Below are 20,969 nucleotides of genomic sequence, written 5' to 3'. Positions count from 1 at the left end.
GTCAAACCCCAACATTGCTTTCTTAGCATATTGTTCAAAACCTTACTTCTCACTCTATTAACGCTCATTCACATCTGGGAAATATCACCACACTGACCAAATTCATCATGTGTTCGTTAGCCTTTAGCCAGCGGATGACTGTCGGCCCATTTTGCCAATGCTAACCCCGTTGGGCCCGTGCTTTACTTTCATGTTGCCTGGGGTGCGGTCACGCGCTGAATGTTGAGGTGCTGTCCTGTTCCAGTGTTTGGGTGTGGTCAGGCACAGCACCCCCCGGGGGAGCAGGAGAACTAGACTGTCGTATATAATGAGAAAATCCTGGCCGGCAGGAATAAAGCCTCTCTGTTTGGCTGCCTGGAGGACAACATGGAAAAGTGCAGCACCTCCTTTATGGTGACTCCCATAATGAAACCTTACTTTGCCTCCTCTGGAGTGAGGTCATGGCATTCCCTGTGTTGGACGGAGCAAACAGTAGGCTTTGGTCCGGCCGGGGTGTATTTGCCGCCCCTCCCACTGTTTTACCAGTATGACACCCTCTTGAAGCAATTACTCCAGACTGAGGCTGATTCATTCAGGGGAGGGGATTGAAAATGCCCAGAGGCCCTTATATGGATTTCTCGGAAACATTGGTAATAGTTGACTTCATGCTTATGATTTCTTCATTCAAAATAGATTTAAAGAGACTCTGTTTCTTAACATCACTCTGCCCTGGGGTGGGACCACAGAGATTGTTGGTTTTTTTGTGAAGTTTTCTTTCACAGGAATATTTCCTTCTTTGCCCACCAGCTGGAAAAATAATTTCCTTTGTTTCTTAATTACGTCTGATCACATTAAGCTGTCGTAAAACTTAATGAGAAAACAATATTAACATATAAGTAACGCTTTTCTCCGTGACCGCATCAAAACAGTCAATCTTGTTATTGCTGAGTCATCCTTACTTCATTGTTGGAACTGAATTCTATCTAGTCTCATGAAACTGACATGGGGTATTGAGTCAGTTTGGCCTATGAGAGGTAACATATGGTTGAAATTAAGTTTTCATCATCATACAGCATAAAGCTGATAGAACTGTTTAGATAAGGTAATGATGGATGATTTGACCAAGAAATGTCCAGCGTGTTACCTTACTCCCTGTAAATCTTTGTTTGATGGTGATAGCAGATAATTTATTACCTCTGATGTTGCCATGGTAATTAGTGGAAAACTGAACTGATCTCTGCTCGAAGAACCATCACTGTCAGCTGATCGCATGTATCACTGTATTTCTTCTGTTTGTTTAGAGTTGCTATATAATCTGACAGCGGATGTGGATAAGAGGCAGAAGAGCCAGCCTTCCCGGATCTACTTCTCCCAGAACGGAGCGCAGATCACCCTGGTGAGCCAGACACTCGGCCTGGAAATCAACAGGGAGGAGTGCCAACGCTACACTGCCTACGTCAAGGTAAGGCTGGATTCAGGTTCTATTGACTTTTCCTCTTGTCACCCTGTGCGGCTGGTGGCCCCAGCTGATCTCACTCGCTTTCTCCTGACCTGGAGTGCACTTACTGCTGCCATTTGCTCTTGTTGTTACTTCCTGTGGTTATGTACACTTTTTTTGTATGTTTACTTGGAGTACCAAAGTGCAGCTTCTACACTGGTTCGTTACGGGTCAACAAGCTTCTTCTGGAAAGCCATTTGTGTAGGTTAAATGTAACAGTCCGACAATTGATGGTTCATGAAACCATGTGAGGAGTTTGCCTGGCCAGCCGCTCTGCAGGAACTGAGAGGAACAGGAAACAGAGTCTCCTTTGTCACCACATAGTCCCTCTATTGTGTTCCTCGGTGATTTAGCAGCAAAGTCACAGAGAGGGTCCACGTCCTGAGGGCACCATCCACGTTTCACCTCCTCTAATATGAGGCCCACTATGGGCCTGTAAATTTCACTGGCATTTGTAACTGTGCACTCCAGGCACTTTCACTGTGGGAGGCTGAGCTGTGGACTGAGGGGGGCTGTCATTACCACGCCTGCCTCTCTTCCTTCAACCTCACGGGCTGTAATAAGTATATATCACATGGAACAGTTGTGGCAATCCACTACTTTATTCGCCGTAATACATAAGTAAGCATAAGCATGTGCTCATCTTCTTGACGTCTTAAATCTAATCTTTCACTTTTAAACACGTAAACTAAACATCGTGAGGTTTGTGGGTGGGTTTTGTACTGTACTACCACTCACACACAGTGACTAGGTGCCATACATCTGTGGCATCTCTTGGTGTCGGATAAACACACTTTAAGTAAAGCTATGAGAGACATTCATCAAGCCTGAGCTACGTGTTGTTGTATTTTGCACTCTGGAAGGTTAGATTAGTCACTAATGTAACACTAATGGTGTTTGCTGTAATGCTGTCACTCACTGTGAAGCATCTTTTGGAGCGACTTTGAAGTCCTAAATGTGTGTCTTTATTCAGTGGATAGAGTTATAAGGTAGACTGTTTCCTGGGCGAGGTGAATGCCACTGTGGGTGTTTAGTCTAACCAGTTAGTCACAGTTCGTATGACTGTATTTAAATATGTTATGTTGGAATCTTTTACCAAAATATGTGGCCATGAAATCCTATCTATCTCCAAAAACAAACAACAACAGCAGAGGTTAGACCTCCTGGGTTACCAAAGAGAGAGAGTTTAACGACTTTCATATGACTCCCATGTCACCCTATGAATCAATGGCCCAAGGTGAGAACTACTCTGCAAGGGTAAATGCCAGTTTAATGCCCGCCACTGACTCAGACCTGAAGGAGCTTGTTGGATGAAGGGCGTCTTTAAAACTAAATGGCCACAACCTACTGTTGCTCAATACGCTTAAAAAAAAAAGCTGATTCTTGGACAACTGTGGATTTAAGGGAGCTGCATTTGACAAAAGTTGTAACTTTCCTAACAACCACTCCCATTTTGTGCAACTTCAACTGACTCACTTACAACCTTGTGTATGAACACCATAGAAGAGAGAAGTGAAAGCTTTTTCTGTTTCCCCGCGTTTATATGATTAAGCACTTTAAGATTACACAGATATTCAGATAACACAGCACTCTCTCCTCCGTGATGGCAGACTTTATGTCTCATCTTCAAGCGTGGACATCCTCAGGACAGTTATTTCATGAATACATTATTGCACACTGGAGCCTGAAGCCACCCATGAAGGTAAAGGTGTTGTCCCCAAATTACAGTTGGCTGTTTAGAAGCTGAATGACCTTCAATAGATATGATAGAGGCAAAGTAAAGGGGATGAAGATTATGGCCCAGCTTGATACTGGTCTGCCATTAACTTTTCTTTGGGGTTGTCATCATCCAGTTTGTGTTTGTCCTGAGCTGAAGGATCACCGTAATCACAGATGATCTGGCTCCGCTCTGGTACAGGGTCTCGCCTCTTTGACCAATCTCATCATTTATCATGCTCATGTGTCTGCCCACATGAGGTCGTCCTCCCTTTCCCCTGAAGAGGTATGCTAATGGAAACCAGCTGGTTGCCCGACTGCATCCTCTAGGGGGGGGTGCTGCTCCCCCGCACCCCCCCCCACCCTAAAACATACAGTGAAAACACTGGGCTGAGGCCAGCGTCACAGCAGGGTGCCGGACTGGTGTTGTGTCAACTGGAGCTCCACGCTGGCGCTGGTGATGGAAAACCCACGTGTCAGGGTTGATTGCTCAATCCATGATGCATGAGGGCCGGTGGACCTCGCTCCACAAGCTATTCTGAGCCCCTCTCACATTTGTAAGTCTTCCTACGCTGACCAGCTGTTGACCCACGGTTGTTGACTGTATAAATTAAACACATGTAGGGGGACCTGTGTTAACTGCAAAACTTAATCGCGCATAGTTAAAGTTTGAGTTCTTCAGGACTGAAACAGACATGCTCAATTTTCCCCGTCTGAAGAGTAAAGAGCTGTAATGGCCACACAGTAAGTCGTGTAGTTTTACAGAGCAGAAGGGCAACACAGCCAGCAGCGTATAGAAGTTGAAAGTTCAAACATTTTTCTACAGTAAATCCTCCTGAAATTATGCAAGTCTCTCTTGTTGATCATTTTAAACATGTTTTCATTGGCAGTGGCTAACAACATACCAGCCCTCCAGATGGTCTTTGTTTGGTTATTTTTAGTTAAATAAACGCCGCTCAGCTTTTTTACCTCAATTGTAGTACTTCACATTTTGGGAGGGAAAACAGTTTCTTGCAATGGTCACTGCCAAATCGTTACGGTTCAGATGACTGGAGGGGCTGTGCGTGAGATGGGAATGAGTCATTTAATAAAAGAATCCATACTCTAAGAGGAAATTCCTTAGCTGAATGTATTTTGTTAAGTAATTTCGTGCAATTGGCACATTATGGTTTTGTTTGAGGTGTCTCAGGTTATTGGGCAGGAGCAGTTGTAGTGAAATGGCTTACAGGTTCCCAGTGTTATTCATGAATGCCTCACCAATTAGATTACTGTAGGGCCCGCAAGGTCGGAAAACTCCTACCGCCCTAAGTGTCAGGTAGCTGAAAACTTAGTAGTTACCTCGGTGACTGTCTGTCTGTCTGTCTGTCGGCGGGATATCTCAAGAAGTAAGACACAGATTTTGATTAGATTAGATTTTGTAGATAGGCAGGACTTGGATCAGTGAAGCGTTGATTGAATTATTAGGCTGTTCCAGACATGGGTTAAAGATCCATTGATATGTTCAAGATAGGGAATTTGATGAGATATTGGTTCATTTGGCGGTATGTGTGCTCCTTCTCTGCAGCCATGTCAACGCTATGATTTTCAACGCGTGTAATGTTAATGTTAATATTCTATTGTCACATATAACTTACAGCTTTCTATCAAGCCTTCATCAGGCATTTTGTCAGGTGCTGTTTGGCTGTAGTGTCTTTTTTTACTGCACCCTGGTTTTGAATTATGACTCATCTTTGCAAACACGCTATTTGACGTATTCCCTTTGTTAGATGTTCTGCACTTCTTCCAAAGTATTCCTGTGATCACATCATGGCATGTTTACAACTTTGGCAATTTATTACCCTGGTGTATGTGTGTATTTATGGCAGCCATCCCATGATAGTATAGTGCACGTGAGCTTTGAAATCCTGCCAAGAGCCCGTACCATTTGTGGCCATGAGTGGTATTGTGTAGCTCTCCAGATGCATCAAGTCTCCAAGGAGGAGCTAAAATAGGCTGCTAAAGCCCTGCCCGTAACAGTTGTCTGTTTAATTTAGCTCGTAAAGTATTCTGCTCATGGTGCCACTCTTCTCTGGCCTATATTCCACTCAGTGTGTGTGTGCCCTATATCTCATGTCCCCATAACATTTGCTTGGCACCATGAGAGTATTTAAAGGTCCATCAAACCCTGTTCTGATGACTGCGGGATGAACATCTATCTGTCACTGGGGCATCTCCAGTTTCACATGAGTATGTGGGAAGAACGCCATGATGCAGACATGAGAGATTTCACTGACACAAAGTATGAGATTTGTTTTTATGAGGATTTTCAGCCTGGAGATGGAGAGGAAATCAGGTTACCTCTCTCCTTAGCTCTGTGAGTCAAGTTGTAAAGAGGTTATATCTTCACCAGTCAGCACAATATCTCATTCAAATCTCGTTTGGCTGAAATTTGATGGAAAGAACCACATTTTACAAGCTACTTGGTATGAAAATAAAGCCTGGAGAAGATAACAAGAAGTACAAATTGTCCGAGCACTTTACAGGTCAGACAGTGAGTGTCCTCTGGTGAATCCTATCAGGTTCTTTAATGTAGTTTCAGCTCATCTTATTCTATTTAAGCGATCAGATGCTGAAAACAGGCACGAGTATTATAAGTAATAACGTTGATTTCACCAGTTTGTCTCCGTCATGATACTGACTCTGATGGACAGTTTATATGATCCAATCAGGTGAGTTTCTGGGGAGCACTGACACAGATGAACAAAATTGACACTGACCACTATACTTCCAAGACTTCAAACATTTTTAAGGTCTATTTTCTGCTTTGTTGTAGCTTTTCTCGAACCAGATGGTGGAGCACAGCCCACAGGACTCCAAAACGTCTGGACAATCAGCGTAAAGCATTGAAGAGATAATATGCTTTACTGTGATTGACAAATTATTTGGCAGTATTTGAAATCCACGATGTGAAACCAAACCAATCTGGTAGTCGGCTTGAGTCAAAACAAAATGTCAGAAATGATACACACCGTGGTGTTTGACCCAGAGCTGCTCTCCACAGATCCACAGATAACCCTGGGAGACGTAAGCAGGGGAGTAAAAGCTGCATCCAGGCAACAGCCACAGCGAGACAGAGACCCAAAGCCTCAGCAGTGCCACATGGAAATTCACAGTCCTTCTCCTGCCACACTGCCTGCTTTGTTTTCCTCTTTACAGTCGGACAGAAATGTGCAATTCCCTTGATGCCGTACCCCTGGTTTCATTTACCCAAAGCCAAGCGAGCTGATACAATGAGAGTATATAGCGGGGCGGTAATCATATCCAGCTGTCTTCTGTTACACATGGCGGCAAGTCAAGCACTTATTTATCCAGAGTACGTTGAAAAAACAAGGAAAATATACTTCGAGTAGTACAGTGAAGTAATAAATCCAGTGGAAAAATGTCACAGATGCTGTCATATAAATAAAATCGGTTAGATTCAAGTATTAATGGGAAATTGCAGGACACTGTGGAAAATATATGCAGACTAATTTTAGCACAGAGTAATATTTTGGTCAGGATTTCCCTACATGGTGGTGCCAGAAAGAACATAAGTGGATTCTTCTGAAGGCTCGTGCAGCCAGCAGACATGTATTACCCTTCGAAAACTAGTCATGCATCACATGAATTCGCTCTCATGCATGTGCGCTAAACACGTAAGCAGGATATTATTTTTGGTGTGGATCCTCATTTGAATTCAGTCCATGCCGTCGCCATGGTAAAGCCGTCGTCGGTACGCATATCAAGACTGACTGAAGGTTGTGCTGATTCGATGATATGTTGATTTTTGCAACGAGGCACGCCGGGGCAAAATGTTTCCTCCGTCTGTTGGCCGGGTTACTAGCACATTATGCCACCGCAAGGCAACGTAATGGGTGGCCAAGACTGACCACAATGAGAGTTTCTCCTGTCATGTTTCCCTCTTCCGCATGTGTGTGTGTATGTGTGTGTGTGTGAGTGTGTGTGAGAAAGGATACAATTAAAGGAATTCTGAATGAGTAGGAAGTCACAGTGTTGCCTGTCTTGGGCTTGTGTGCCACCGGAGGAGGATAAAGGATGTGATGACGTAACTTGGCCAGATCCTGATGTTTCCTTTAAAGAGACGCTGGTGACCCCCACTCATCTTTTCCCAGTAGTTAACCTATTTATTACTAAAATTGAATATTTCTAGCACGCATGTGGCGTCGACGTGATGTGCTGCTTCCTGCATAAATGGGCAGGGCCGGCCACAAAGGAAGCCAAGCTAATGTATACAGAAGAGATTTGTTTATGTGCAGAGCAGACTGTATGATGCCTTCACAAGGTGGATTTGACAAATCAGTTTGGGAGCTGCAGGTTTATCTGGGTGTTGTCCAGAAACAATGGCTGAAACAATAACAGTGAGGTAAAAGTGACCCAGATTTTTTGTGCATAGTGACGAAATCAGCTCCAGGAAGCATCTGGAGGCCTCCTCTATCAGCGGGATGCGACAGGCTCTCTCTCTCACACACACACACTCACACTCACACTCACACACTCACACACACACACACACACACACACACACACACACACACACACACACACACACACACACACACACACACACACACTGATCCTGATCCCCTCCATTCTGAGCCCACCGACCCTGCTGCCATCTAATCTATCACACTGTTTGACTGCAGATCAATTGTGCAAACCGCAGATGTAGAAATCGCCATGAACATTGGAAACTCAGTAAAAATTAATTATATTAAGTCATTGGGAAACTGTCCTTCCAAAATTAAATGCGTGATTGCAGATAAAGAGCTTCCTGTTTATGTGCTTGGAAGAACGATGGTGATGTTAGAGGAAGTTCTTCTCTCAAAGAGAGGAAGGTTTCAGACACTTGTTGTTGTTTTCTAAACAGCAACGGTTGCTAATAGACTTCTGTCGCTTTTAATCAGATTTATCAGGGAAAGTCAGTAAAACAGCATTTTGATTAGCCAACACTGCATAAACTGTTACTGTTTTCTCAGATATGTTTATTTCAGTGTTTTAACTTCTTGGTACTCTTGTTCTTTTCCTTCCTTTTCCTGTTTTTTCTTTGGCTACTTCTTGTAGTTGATGTTGTTGTTCTTCTTCTCCTCTTTTCTTTCTGTTGATTTTGATTATATATTGTCATATTCCCCTTCCTTTTCTTGTTGATGTTCTTCTTTCTCCTCTTGTTGTTATTGATGATGTTCTTTATCTTTGTTCATCATCTATTTTTGCTCTTCTTCATCTCATTAAATGGACCACGTAGTTTAAAATGCCTTTACAATGATCTTGCATTTACACATTCATTCATTTTTTGTCTTCTTCGTCTTCGTCTTTGTCTTTGTCTTTGTCTTTGTCTTCGTCTTCATCTTCATCTTCTTCTCCTCCTTCTCCTCCTTCTCCTCCCCCCACCCTCCTCTGGCATGATGAAATAGTCGACCCCAGTGACAGAAATCTACTCCGTTCTAATCTCTGTTTGATCTCCAAAACACAAAGCTTCTTCCATAAAAGGACGTAAAGTGGATTGTCCCCTTTTTTTCAGCTTTAGAATTGTTTTGAGAGTCGTGCAAGTGTTCTTTTGTTGACTCCCCACTCATCAGATCCAGTTACAGAAGAGCAAAGTCAGGGAGTGAAGGTAGAAAGACACAATCATGGCAATGGCCCTGGGTCAAGAATTCTGGGAATGACGGCAAAGCAACACAGAACTTTGCGCACTCAGTTCTTCTCTCTGGCTCTGCTGATATTCCACAGGTCAACTCTGCTGCTGCTGCTCATGTAGGACTGTATGGTCATTTCCATGGGCTGAAGTAGTGATCTTCCCAGATTAGATGAAGTCATGATTCCAAAAATAGCTCAGAAACAGGGAACGTGTTGAGAAATCCACAATGCAGGGAGTGGAGAGTTCCAACAATGGGATACGAGGGAATACAGCTGTGTATTTTCAGACGGATGACTGGATTTTGGATACTAATGGTGTAAAATGTGGTTGTTGTTGACAGGATTTTCTAATAATCATACTCTGATAATTTTGGAATGTGTGTTTGGTAAACGTATTCCATCTGCCAGTACCCACCAGGGGAGATACCTTTAAAGAGGTACCCTTCAGTCCAGCTTTATAAATCCCAGCTGTGGTTTTAACTGTCCAAGGGTCAAATGTTGAATGCCTTCTTCATGATGCATGCGAGGCAATAAAAGGTTCCTGTAATTTGTGTTTACCTTTACGCTGTTTTTAAAACTAATAAATACACGTTTTTACCGGCCAGTAATGTTGCCGCTTGGCCGAAGTAAAGAGGATCGTGTTTGTGTGCGTATCAGTTTAGGATTGAGACGAGCAGCAGCAGGGTTTTGTGATACGCACTCGTCCAGCTCTGAGCGTGGATCAGGCTTTTTGCTGGTGTTTGTTTATGAATGTGCATGACAGTACAGATGGTATACGTTTCCTGTCAGTTACATCCTTTCTCTGTTTTGGCAGGAGGAAGTATGTGGCACACGTTTGCTCATGGGAGACGTTACATAACACTATCGCCCTATCTTGCACAATCAGGCTCACGAAAGGTTAGGATGTTGTTGATTAACAGTGTAAAGGGAACATCAGCTCTAAATCGTACTCAGGATCCTGATGGTTCACAATGTTCTCACTTTGCACTGAAATTTGTTGATGTTTTCAGTTGTATTCTGATATTCCTTGTCATTTTTGGGCTGATAGCAATGTAGAACTGGCACGACGTACAAGTTTTTCACATTTCAGACTTCACAGGGCCGCAAGTATCACTGATGAAAAGCTTAGACATTGATGAGTTATAATGGAAAGCAGCACGCATGTGAGCATCATAAATACTTGTTGTTGTTCTTGTTTGTAAGCCAAATCCTAATTCATAATTCTGGCTGTATATTAAGGACAGTTAAGTACTTGGAATTCAGTTGAGTATTTCCTTTTTGCGACGTTCTGATTCTCAATCTAGTAGAAAAGTGGGGACTGTTGTTGCTCGTTATTTTGCAACATGAGATAAGATTCTCAAATATTTATAGTAAAAACAACAATAGTAGTTTTCTAAAATTACTAAGGACTTTTGCACAAGGAGAAAGTCAGACTATGTGAACATAAGCACATTAAAAATACAGTAACAGTGTAACAGGGCCTGATTTTCACCAAGGTTCCCTTTAATTTGGATGCTTTTTAACTTTGAATACATTTCCCTAGTCTCATGTCATGTATGGTTATGTATAATTCCGAATGGAGTATTTTCCAAACGTGGTATTTGAATCCGAACCGCTTGGGAAAACACCTGCACCTGTCTGTCTTTGGTGAGTTGTGACTGCATCACACTTGCCTTGTACCAACAGTTCTGACGCGTTGTGAAAACACACGGCTGTCACCATTCATCCTCCCTGTCCAAAGGCCTCCGTGCTTTACAGAAAGGTTACACATAGGAATCAGAAGGGTGCATCCTCTGGGATTCATCTGTGCAAAGGTGCAGTATAGGAGAAAGTGAAGGTGCAGCATAAGAAGGAAGAATAGAATCATACAAAAAGTACTGGAAACCACACAGTCATAAACTTTATAAAAAAACATATGAAGTTTTTCAGAAACACTATGCTTGGTTTTGTTCTGTAGCAGTAACATAATGGATTCTACCAGCCATGTCTTTGTTTTTGAGAATACTTTGTTAGTAGGATTTGCTTCTGGAAAGAGAAATTTTTTGATGCACAACAGGTTGTTTTTATAGAGTTTTGATTTATATGATTGGGTGCCTGAAGCTGGACAGACATCTAAAAATGTCTACCTCTGTTGCAAACCTCAGACAGGCTGGAGTGTTTTGCAGCAGTTGGAGTAAACACAGGAGTTTTTTCAAAGGCATCCTGCATACACTTTGTGTGATCGCTCGTCTGGCATTATCACATTACAAAGAATGATGTGGTTTTGAACAGACTAAAAGTATCCAAAGCCAAGTTCATTGTTGTGTTGTAGTCTTTTCCTCACCAGGACATTAAGGACATGTTCTAGTTTCAGTGATGAACTGATGGTCTAAAGACCTTTGGCAGCAGACGAGACATTTCACTTAAGCTAGAAGAACATTTAAGAAACATGTCAACAAGACACATAGCAACAGATACTTTGAATTAAAATTACACTAGACAAAACCCTTTTAATTTGAAGAGGCAATCCATCAGACCATGAAAGAGATGAGTTTCCCTCATTTGTATCGTGTAATGTGGTAGAGAGTTGCAAAACTTGCATCCAGTAAAACAAACTTACATGATCCTGACCTGACCTGGAAGTTCAGGTTCAATTCTGACTAATTCTGTAACATCTTTATATCAACATGTAACAAACCTGGTTAGATGCACCCACAGAGTACAAAGCCTAGAGAGTAAGTGTGTAGCCAGCATGTGTGTTTTACTTTCTACAGATCTGACTCAGCTGTCCAGACAACAGGTTGGACTTTATAGGAAAGGATATCGATTTGTGTTGTAGATTAATAGGTCACAGGGAGCACCATTCAACATACAACAACATCTGTAGAAACCCTTTGTGGTAACAGGAACCTGTGCAAAGTCAGCCAGTCAGTTGCAAATGATAAGTGTTCATAAGGGTCACTTCCTTTTGGTGCTGATGACTTCAAACGAAAGCACTAAAAAACAACACTCCTGCAAGTAAGCAAATGTTACCACCCACTTTCTGTAGTGGCTTTTACCGCAAAAGCATTCATGCATGTTTGTCCTCATGTGTCCCCCTTTAAAGAGACGATACCCAAAACGGCCTGTTACCACACAGTGGTGCTGCAAGCAAAGTTTGTTCACATATAATAGAATTGGGAGGTTTCATAACTTACCCCAATATACAAATAAGGATGTGCAGATCTGTTTAATATGCCTCCTTTCAGGCCTCAACAGAGGAATGAACACACACAGATTCAGGAAATGACCAAGTTAAAGAGACAAACGCGTGAGCAAAAGGTCATAAATGTCTATAATATCATGAGATGGTTTAAAAGCTCATTCCCACGAGACCAAACTGCGCTTGAAGATGTTATTAAGATAAAATCCTGTCACTTGGAACAACAAATTGAGGCCTGTGGGGACTGTAACAGGACATGACAGGAGGATGGGAGGTTGTTATTTAAGAGTGAAGTTCATAACAGATAAGTCAAGTACAACTGGATGTAATCTTGAACGGTTTAAGAATAGACAGCAGCCGAGTCCTTCATAAACCGGATGGCTCCCTTCCAGATTGTTGTGATGCTCATTGGTTTTCAGGGCACAGCATGAGAATGAAAGATTAGCTTCTCTGAGGGAATCAAGCTGCTCGTACTCAGATTTCTCTCTCTCTCTCTCTCTCTCTCTCTCTCTCTCTCTCTCTCTCTCTCTCTCTCTTCAGCCGTCTCTGGCTCCCACATATTGTGTCAATCAAGCCTTCTTGACATCTGCTATCCTATTCCGAAAGATCCCAGTTGCTTTAGTCCGGGGGAAAGTAGCCACTATAGTTTCCCCCGGCATGTTGTCTATCTGGCAGTATAGAATACAGATCAGTTATTGTCTCACTTCTAGATCTTATTGGGCTTCAAGGAGAAGCTGAGATAAGCTCCCTAAGTGCATGTCTGCCATATGCTTGACACATTAATGTAAATACGTTCAGTTTCAAGACGTCTCTGTACGTCTCAGTGTACACACGTAACCTGAAACTTTGACAGGTTAAATCCATCCATCAATTAACGAGAAAGCCTTTTTCCATTTTTCTAAGATTCCCTGGCGTTTATCCTTTGAATGGAATGGTCACAAGCTGTATGTCATCCAAACACCCATTGTCCTAAAAAGGAGGAGTGCGTGTGCCTTTCCTTCACACAGTTCATAAAGACTTCCCGTGACGTGACCGGGCATACAGTCGACAATACGCATCTGAGGGATCGGTTTGGCTGAGAGGACAGACGGAAGAGCTTTACTGAGCTGCTATGTGCGTTTCAGCCAAGCATGAAACTGAGGATCAGAGCGTTTGGAGGTGACATCATCATCCCCCCGCACCCACGGTGGTGCAACTGCTTTGTGATCACGAAGGGGTAGCTTGGTGCTTTGCCATCTCAGTGATCAGATACACATCAGAGCTTGTGCTGCAGTTCAACTCGAGAGCGGAAAGAGGAGGTGCAGGAGCTCAGCGACATCATAAGTGAGCAAGTGGAGGGAAGTGAAATGAAGAGGGAAGAATGGTTGGTATGGTGGGAGTTTGGCTCTACCCAAACTAAATAAATGGTTCCTGAGTCGGGATATGAACACTGAGATAGTGTTTTGGCAGAAATCTTGTTTCAGAAAAAGTGGGGGAGCTGTAGGTGAAAGCTCCATTTCCCAGTTATTTTCTTTCACAACGGGAAGAATGACAAGCTGCCCTGCACCCTATAAGCCAAGTGTATGTATATGTATATAGGGAGGAAGAGTTAATGTCAAGTGTGTCGTTAAGATGAGGAATTTTTCTCCAATAGTTGGCAATTTACATTTTCCAAAGTACAATGGGAATTACTGGAACACTGTTGCTTCCTGGTGGGTTATTTGGCATGTCTACAGCGTTACTGGAAGCATTAATAATCCCGTGCACTGGATGATGACAGAGGCTCAGTGTACTTCCAGAATTACAAGACGTCCTCCAACTGCTCATGTTTGACGGAAATTGACCTTTTATGTATTGGCAAAATTCTCATCTGTACAGATTCGGATTGTTTTCTAATGTGTTTTCAATCGAAGAAAATTCCACGCGCGGAAACGAGCCTGTCTGATGTGAGCTCAGAGACTCAGCCTGAGGCTTTTGTGTTTCGAATGAGGATTAACACAATGGGAGCCTTTGAGCATAGACCTGTGACCAGTGACCTGTCACAAGCTCTCTGTGGTGGAATTGACCTAAGTGTATGAACAGTTGTCCGTGAAATTATAGGTAACAGGGCTATTAACGCCGCCCGCCGTGTTCCATAAATACAGGAATTAATGATTGACTCCGGGGGGAGTAAATGACCGGGGCAGGCACGGGGGGAGGAGGGGTGGGGCAATTGGCAGCATTAATAAAAGGCTATAAAAAGCTTAAACGATGCCTTGCCCAATGACCCCCTGGCACTTTTGATGTGTGCAGCCTGTGTGTGTCTCAGGCTCTCGTAGTTAGTTATCCTGCGTTTCTGTATCTCCACAATAATGGATCCAGTGTTAATCTATGGAAATCCCTCTACAGCATGTGAGTTCTTTATGGAAATTGTGCTTTTAAAAAAAGGTAAGATTGTGCAAAAAGGCACCCATGTACCTCCTGCCCTCAGTTCACATGTGGCTGGTGAAAACGTGAGATAAACACTTGGGAGTTGAGGGCTCAGGCTGGATGTGGAGACCTCTGCGCCGGGCTCCCGGGGGTCAGTTCACTCAGAGGCCAGCGGACAGGGCCCATTTGAAGCATTGGGCTTTAATGGCTACTGAGTCTGAGGATTTTGCCCGTCCTCTCACATAGTATACTACCACTTGTCACTCGCTGACTACAACATTGTTCATATTACCTCCCAGCTGAACAGCCGTATTACTAGAACAACACAGCCTCTATAAGTGCAATGAGGCATGAACCGCAGTCCGGTGATGGATGGGAGGTTGACCTCTTGTGTCTCTGCTACTGAGCCTTATCATTGACCGCTTTTACTGTGGGAACTGGTGATTCAACTCGGGTCATTTTCGATTGTTAGTTTATATTACAGACAAGAGTAATAATAGTGACCGAAAATCGCAGAAAACTCTCCACAACATTCAGCCAGGCCGTGTTGTTATTCTGTTTCTGTCTATTCATGTCCTAACTTTTCCCCTTTCCTGCTATAACTCACATGCCGAGCGCTCCGCTGTGATGCCCGTTATGTTCAAAGGCCAGACTGGCTGTACGCCTGCATGACACCGGGGGACGGGTGGGTGGACATCGGAAAACTGTCTGATAATGAGCAAAAAGGGAAAGCGCAAAAGGACTGTTGGCCTAAGTGACCACCGGAAAGCCCAGGGAAGCCCTTGTGTTTACATTGTGGGTTTGGCTCCAGGTTGGCAGACATCAGTTGGGCAAAGGGACAGATTGCCTATGGACACTGTGTGTGTGTGTGTGTGTGTGTGTGTGTGTGTGTGTGTGTGTGTGTGTGTGTGTGTGTGTGTGTGTGTGTGTGTGTGTGTGTGTGTGTGTGTGTGTGTGTGTGTGTGTGTAAGCCAGACCCACCAAGCTGCTTTCAAAGAGCTGAGGGGCCGTTGTGATTGACAGGAGAGCTAAAAAAGTATATCTGCTTCTCCCATGTATGCCTTTCAGTCCTGCCATTCCACTCAGATATGGGATGTGAACAGAGTTAATTCTCTGTTTTCATTCTGCCTCCGTTGTTTCCAAATGGGCTGCCAGGTTAAACACAAAGGTTTCGCGGTTTCAGATTGAGTAGCTAGAGACAAACTGATATCTGTTTGAGGGGACGCCAACAGAAGACGTGACTTTTTGGAGAGCCATGTGTCCGTTTGCCTGAGAACTTGGCCCCCGGCTTTCTTTTGTAGAAATAAAACGACGGGAATAAACTGACCATATATTACGAGGTTTAGAGGGTTCTCACATGATGACCACACTTTGTATACACAGCTCAGCATTCTCAGCATTATACAGTACTTCATCATCAAACAGCATTCTATTCATGCACATTAAAACTTCAATTGTAAAGTCATTTTATGCTAATGTCACGTAAACACAGATTGAAATGATTGATTGCAAGTCCATTAACTCAAGGTTTGAAAGGTTTGTCAGGAATTCCGTGTGTCAATATGCATGTAAATTCTCGGAATAATAGACTTTTATCTACGTATACATTTTCTTTCACATTTTTCTATGTTATACTGTGAGTTTAGTGTGCAGGTGAATGTACTGAGTGAAAACACAAGGCTCTTTTCCATGGCTTTAAAACAAGATTGTATCAAGATTGTTGTTTCAATAGTTAGCCTGCAGTGTAAACAATCTTTGCAGAGGACCTCGGCGGCAGAAAGATGTTAAATTATGATAATCAGCTCGGGCAGTTCTGTGACAGCTTTTCTTTGAGGTCAAAAGGATTTTTCGGAGTTTTGGATAGTTTTGCGTCCGTGCTAAAGCAGACCGTTTGTTTGTGTTCTCTACAGAAGGACGTGAAGGACGTGTTCACGGCCATCACGTTTGAGGTGGCTTACAGCCTCGGGAAACACGTGCTGAGTGGACACCAGGAGCGAGACCTGCCTGCACTCTCCCCAGTGCTGCGGTGGAGGAAAGGAAACAAGATTGCAGCGAAGAATGAGGTAAGGAGTATTCATGAATGTGATGGGATGAAGGTATGTGCTGAAGAGAACATCCTATAAAGGGGACGTGTGTTTTTTGATTCCCCTAAATGCTTTATAGTGGAACTAAGTGGGGAGTGTTGATCCTAGTCCGAGGTAAGAAACCTCTACAATAATACATCCATTAAGACAAACCCATGGGTCAGATATTTTAACTTACCAAGTTACACACCTGGGTCCCACTACAAGAGGGTCTGGGGTCTGCATGTTCTCTGGTTTCTGGCACCATCAAAAGATTTGTGTGAGGTTAATGTTCCTGCCATTGCCCTTGACTGAGGCACTTTGCCTTTGTAGGCCGGGACTACCATGGTTGCAAGTAGTAGTGATTCAAATGACATGAAGACACATTTTCCTATGCAGATCAATAACGTTTAAACTTTTAAGTGTGACGCAAGAGAGTGTTTACTCAGCACCCATGTTTCGCAATTTGTGGGTGTCAGCAGGTCAGTCCTGGCTTGACTGGCCAATCAGAAGAGACCAGGCTTTTGTCGGACGGGATAAAATGCAACCTTTAATGGCCTTAACACTCAATGTGCACAGTGGCGCCGCAGGAAGCGAGAGCAGAAGAGGCAAGAGCATGTAAACAGGATGAGAGCGATTACTCAAATTTTGATCTGAAAATACTCTATTTCCAATGGCCAGTTCATATATCCAGACTCTTTTGTCAGTAAGTCACATACATCTTTCAGGATGTCAATACTGTAGCAATCAATCTTATATGACAAAAATTTCCCACTGACTTACTTACAGCTCCCTTATGGACCTATTGAATACATTGAAAAGCCATTCAAAAATACTGCACTTGAAGTTATGGGTTTAGTTAGATACAAATATGTTCACTGTTGCTTTTACGTGTTTTCCTTTGACATTTTATCCTGAACATCTGTATTTGTATTCTGAAGTAGCTGTGAGACTCGTATATACTTTGCATGCTGGGTGTAGGAAAAATAGTACCTAAAGATAATTGGTTTTGTAAGGCGTTATAGCATAAAGCTGTTTTATTTGGAAATCCACTAGATATGTTCAGCTTTTATTGTAGTACGCCAGACATCTATCTTTGCCCTGTTTCAGTTATAGCACAGGGTTCCATAGGAGTTCATTCAGATTACAAACAACACCAATGTGATTGACATTCTCAGTTTAATGCTGTAATTCATTTGAGTTTACGAGTTACTGAAAAATAATCATTGCCTGTCTGAACGATTCTCATGTCATCATGCACTTAAGAGTAGGAAATAATCAGGCTGAGCTTATGTTCTTTTGTACCCTCCATTCATTCATTCATTCTCTTCCCAGGGTCTATAATTACACACAACTCCACCGTAACAACTGGTCCTTTTAAACAAATTCAGATTCGAATGTACTTCACTTCCTGAATTCATTGGAGTAATAATTACATTCACCACAGACCTGATATAAGGAAACAAAAGTCCCGTCTTTCCTTGCCCACAGAAAGAATGAAGGAAATGTTTCAAATTGAGGTTATGATGATTTGGTGTTAGTTTACCAGCTTGGTGCTTGCTGGCTGTGTTATCTTTTTCTTGAGTGGAGTCCAACAGCTTGATTCATTTATTTTCTTTGCAACCACCTCTAACCTGCCACACATGTGTCTGCACTTCTAAAAACTGGAGGATTAGCATCTTTCAGCACTTAGAGAATCCATTTATCTGAAATTCGTCTGTGTTATGTGGGACTTCACCGCTTGACTTCACTTTCTTTTTACGATCCAGCCGTAAAAACCAAAGACGGTCCTTGCACTGACAGAAACAGGGATCAGAAAGAGATCAGATAGAGGAAAGAACCTGGCCTTCAAAGATACAAATCTACTGGCTGGAGTCCGTCATTCTAGCAACAACACAACACTGCCCCCTAGTCTGAGTGTTTAGATAATGTGTGCATGTGTGCAGGACAGTATGAGGTCATTTGCTGAGTTCTGAACTTTTTTCCTCACCCAGACTTGGTTTGAGAAGAACTGCCTGTCGGACGACTGCGCCGCAGACCTTCGGCTTCACGGGAAACTGCTACTTTCTGGGTAAAACCTTCTTCTTCTTCTTCATCGCTCATTTTAGATTGTGATGACTTCTCTTTGTCGGCACTCGTCTCCAACCAAAGCAAGCTGACGTCATAGAAGTTAGGCTATATGGGTGTGGGCGGTAGAACCATGACGCCATGCTTGGCCCCGAAAATGTTGGAGGATGTCCATATGTTTTTTTCCGTCGTCAGGGAGTTCCCGCTCTTCTTGTTGTTTGAAACCACACAGCTTATGTTGGTCCTGATAAGCAGCGTCCATTATCTACTCCCTGAAAAAGCAAATACTCTTTTTACGACCCACTTCTCTTTAGGTTTCATATCAGAATAAATCAAAAACATCATCTTTGTAAACCCTTACGTCATCTCTGTCCGTATTATAAGCTACTTGTTTATGCTCTAGAATTCATTGTCTGCTGTATGTTTCCATCAGAATGCATGTCAAGCCCCACTTGGCCCTCGGTGGAGTGCGGAACGTCTCACTGAACATGACCATCTCCAACGCTGGAGATGACGCCTATGACACTAACATCTACTTCAACTTCTCCAGAGAAGTGTTCTACATCAACTTCTGGCAGAAGGTCTGTTGCTCTTGTGGCTGCACAACTATCTGCTGTTTATTTCTTTTGGTCACTGTATTTGTTTTTATGATCAGCCGGTTGTTTTGCTGCAGTGAATACAGTTTGTGGGTAGAGTGCAAGCAAACTACAGAAATTATAGCAAAGCAACCTGCAGCCGCTGTGTGAGGATCCAGATGTAACACGTAGCACCTGGATATTAGTAATGGTCTGTTGCGACGTATAGTTTTCTACGATAAAGTTTATTTTAAAAAGACTGATGAAATTGCTTATAAAATGTCAAGGGAGCAGTCTAAACAACGAAGCGTGCAGAAAGACAGACCTGAGAACAGAGCCGTCTGCGTGAGCTCTGCAGGCAGCCCAGAGCATGAAAGGATGAAGGCGAGGAAGAGGAGGAGGAGGAGGAGAAGGAGAGCAGCAGCGGTGGCGGCAGCAGCTGTCCTGTCTCTGAGGACGACTCCTCTGGCAGGCCGTTCGTACGCTTGCCAGACCCAACATGTCAACAAAATCCACAACACATATGTCAGAATAGAAGCTGTGAAATGTGCGTTCATGAAAACAAATGGAAAGATTCCCATAACACTCGACTTATCCACCATTCAAATCACGTTATGCATGAAGGAAACCCCATAGGGATGCTGTTAAAATGCTGGATACAGGTGTGTGAGGGGAGGATTATGACTGACCTCCTCTCACATAACTCCTCATAGTGTTTGACCTCTATTGGAAAACGGTTTAAGACCTGCTCTTACTGTTAAAGTCATTCCTACCCACTGTCAACCCACATCAAACCTCAGGAGATGCATGTACATGGATAGATTTCACAGAGGAAGCGAGCCAGCGTCCAGCTCAGCCTCTGCTCGCGTCTGCTCGCTCGCTCACTCACACAAGCCAGCAGGTCCGATCCGTATCTGAGACAGATGCCACGTCAGTCGAGAGCCTGCGTGAGTTCAGCGTATTTTCAGTCGCCTGCAAAGAAGACATCCATCTAGAGAGGGTTTCACCCCTCATAATGGATTTGATGTTTGTTTTTCCCCCTGCAGGTTTCTCAATGTGAAGCGCACAAACTCAGGGGCAATATTGAACTTAAGTTGAAGAAACTAGTGTTTCATAGCTAATTTTAAGATCGGATTACCTTAAGTAAACCAGTAAATCAGGGTGGCCTTCTCCACCAAGGAAAGAGGAAGCAAACAGTATAGAGATGATGTGACAAAGGGGGCCGCCAACAGGCTTTACTACTGGCTGCACTGCGAGCCATTTCTAATTATTAGTGTAGAAGTCCAAGGTGTTGATATGACCCCTTTTTGCAAAGTGAAGGGCAGCTCCTAATCCTCCCCTGAAGCTGTTTCTCCACTGAGTGAAGGCTGAACTTGTGCTCCCCCCCCCTATGTAAGCGTGGGGGTCTGCTATCTCTCTGTTGTTCTTGCAACACAAGCTGTCTGAAAGCTGTGGAGGTGAATTGGTTTCAGGAGCTCTCCCGTCCCTCCCATGGGAGTCAGACTGCTGCATCTGCTCCTGTTTTTTTTTCTCTTTTTATCTCTTGCAGTTTTGAGTTTATTACATTTGTTATTTTGGAAGGGTCAGAGTAATAGAGGACATATTTAGTCCCATCATGTTTGTGGTGAATCCGGAGTGAGAAGAGAGGAGGTTAAGGGAGAAAAGTACTAAAATAGTGTAATCCACTCCCTGTTGTGTTCCAGGATCGGTGCATTACATAAGTTTAAAAGAAACTGCTTAACTATATTAACATTCACATTACAAGCCTTGATGAGTAAGTCCAAATCATGAAAACGCATAAGAAATAGATTTACCCTTTCATGCACAAT

At 43.2% G+C, this 20,969-nt stretch overlaps 1 protein-coding gene across 1 annotated transcript in view; it reads left to right on the top strand.

The window, feature by feature from the left end:
- itga9 (integrin, alpha 9) overlaps window positions 1-20,969 on the top strand; it is a 48,670-nt gene that overhangs the window by 15,039 nt on the left and 12,662 nt on the right. The window contains exons 15-18 of the mRNA XM_076162855.1: window positions 1,281-1,441; window positions 16,346-16,498; window positions 18,493-18,569; window positions 18,999-19,146. Of these exons, the coding sequence (XP_076018970.1) occupies window positions 1,281-1,441; window positions 16,346-16,498; window positions 18,493-18,569; window positions 18,999-19,146 (539 nt within the window). The remainder of the gene's footprint in view (window positions 1-1,280; window positions 1,442-16,345; window positions 16,499-18,492; window positions 18,570-18,998; window positions 19,147-20,969) is intronic.

Source organism: Genypterus blacodes, unplaced genomic scaffold (assembly GCF_046128005.1).
Source record: "Genypterus blacodes isolate CSIRO-AG114 ecotype Tasmania unplaced genomic scaffold, CSIRO-AGI_Gbla_v1 ptg000012l_1, whole genome shotgun sequence".
NCBI classification, from domain to species: domain Eukaryota; kingdom Metazoa; phylum Chordata; class Actinopteri; order Ophidiiformes; family Ophidiidae; genus Genypterus; species Genypterus blacodes.
This window is presented reverse-complemented; position numbering and strand designations above follow the sequence as displayed.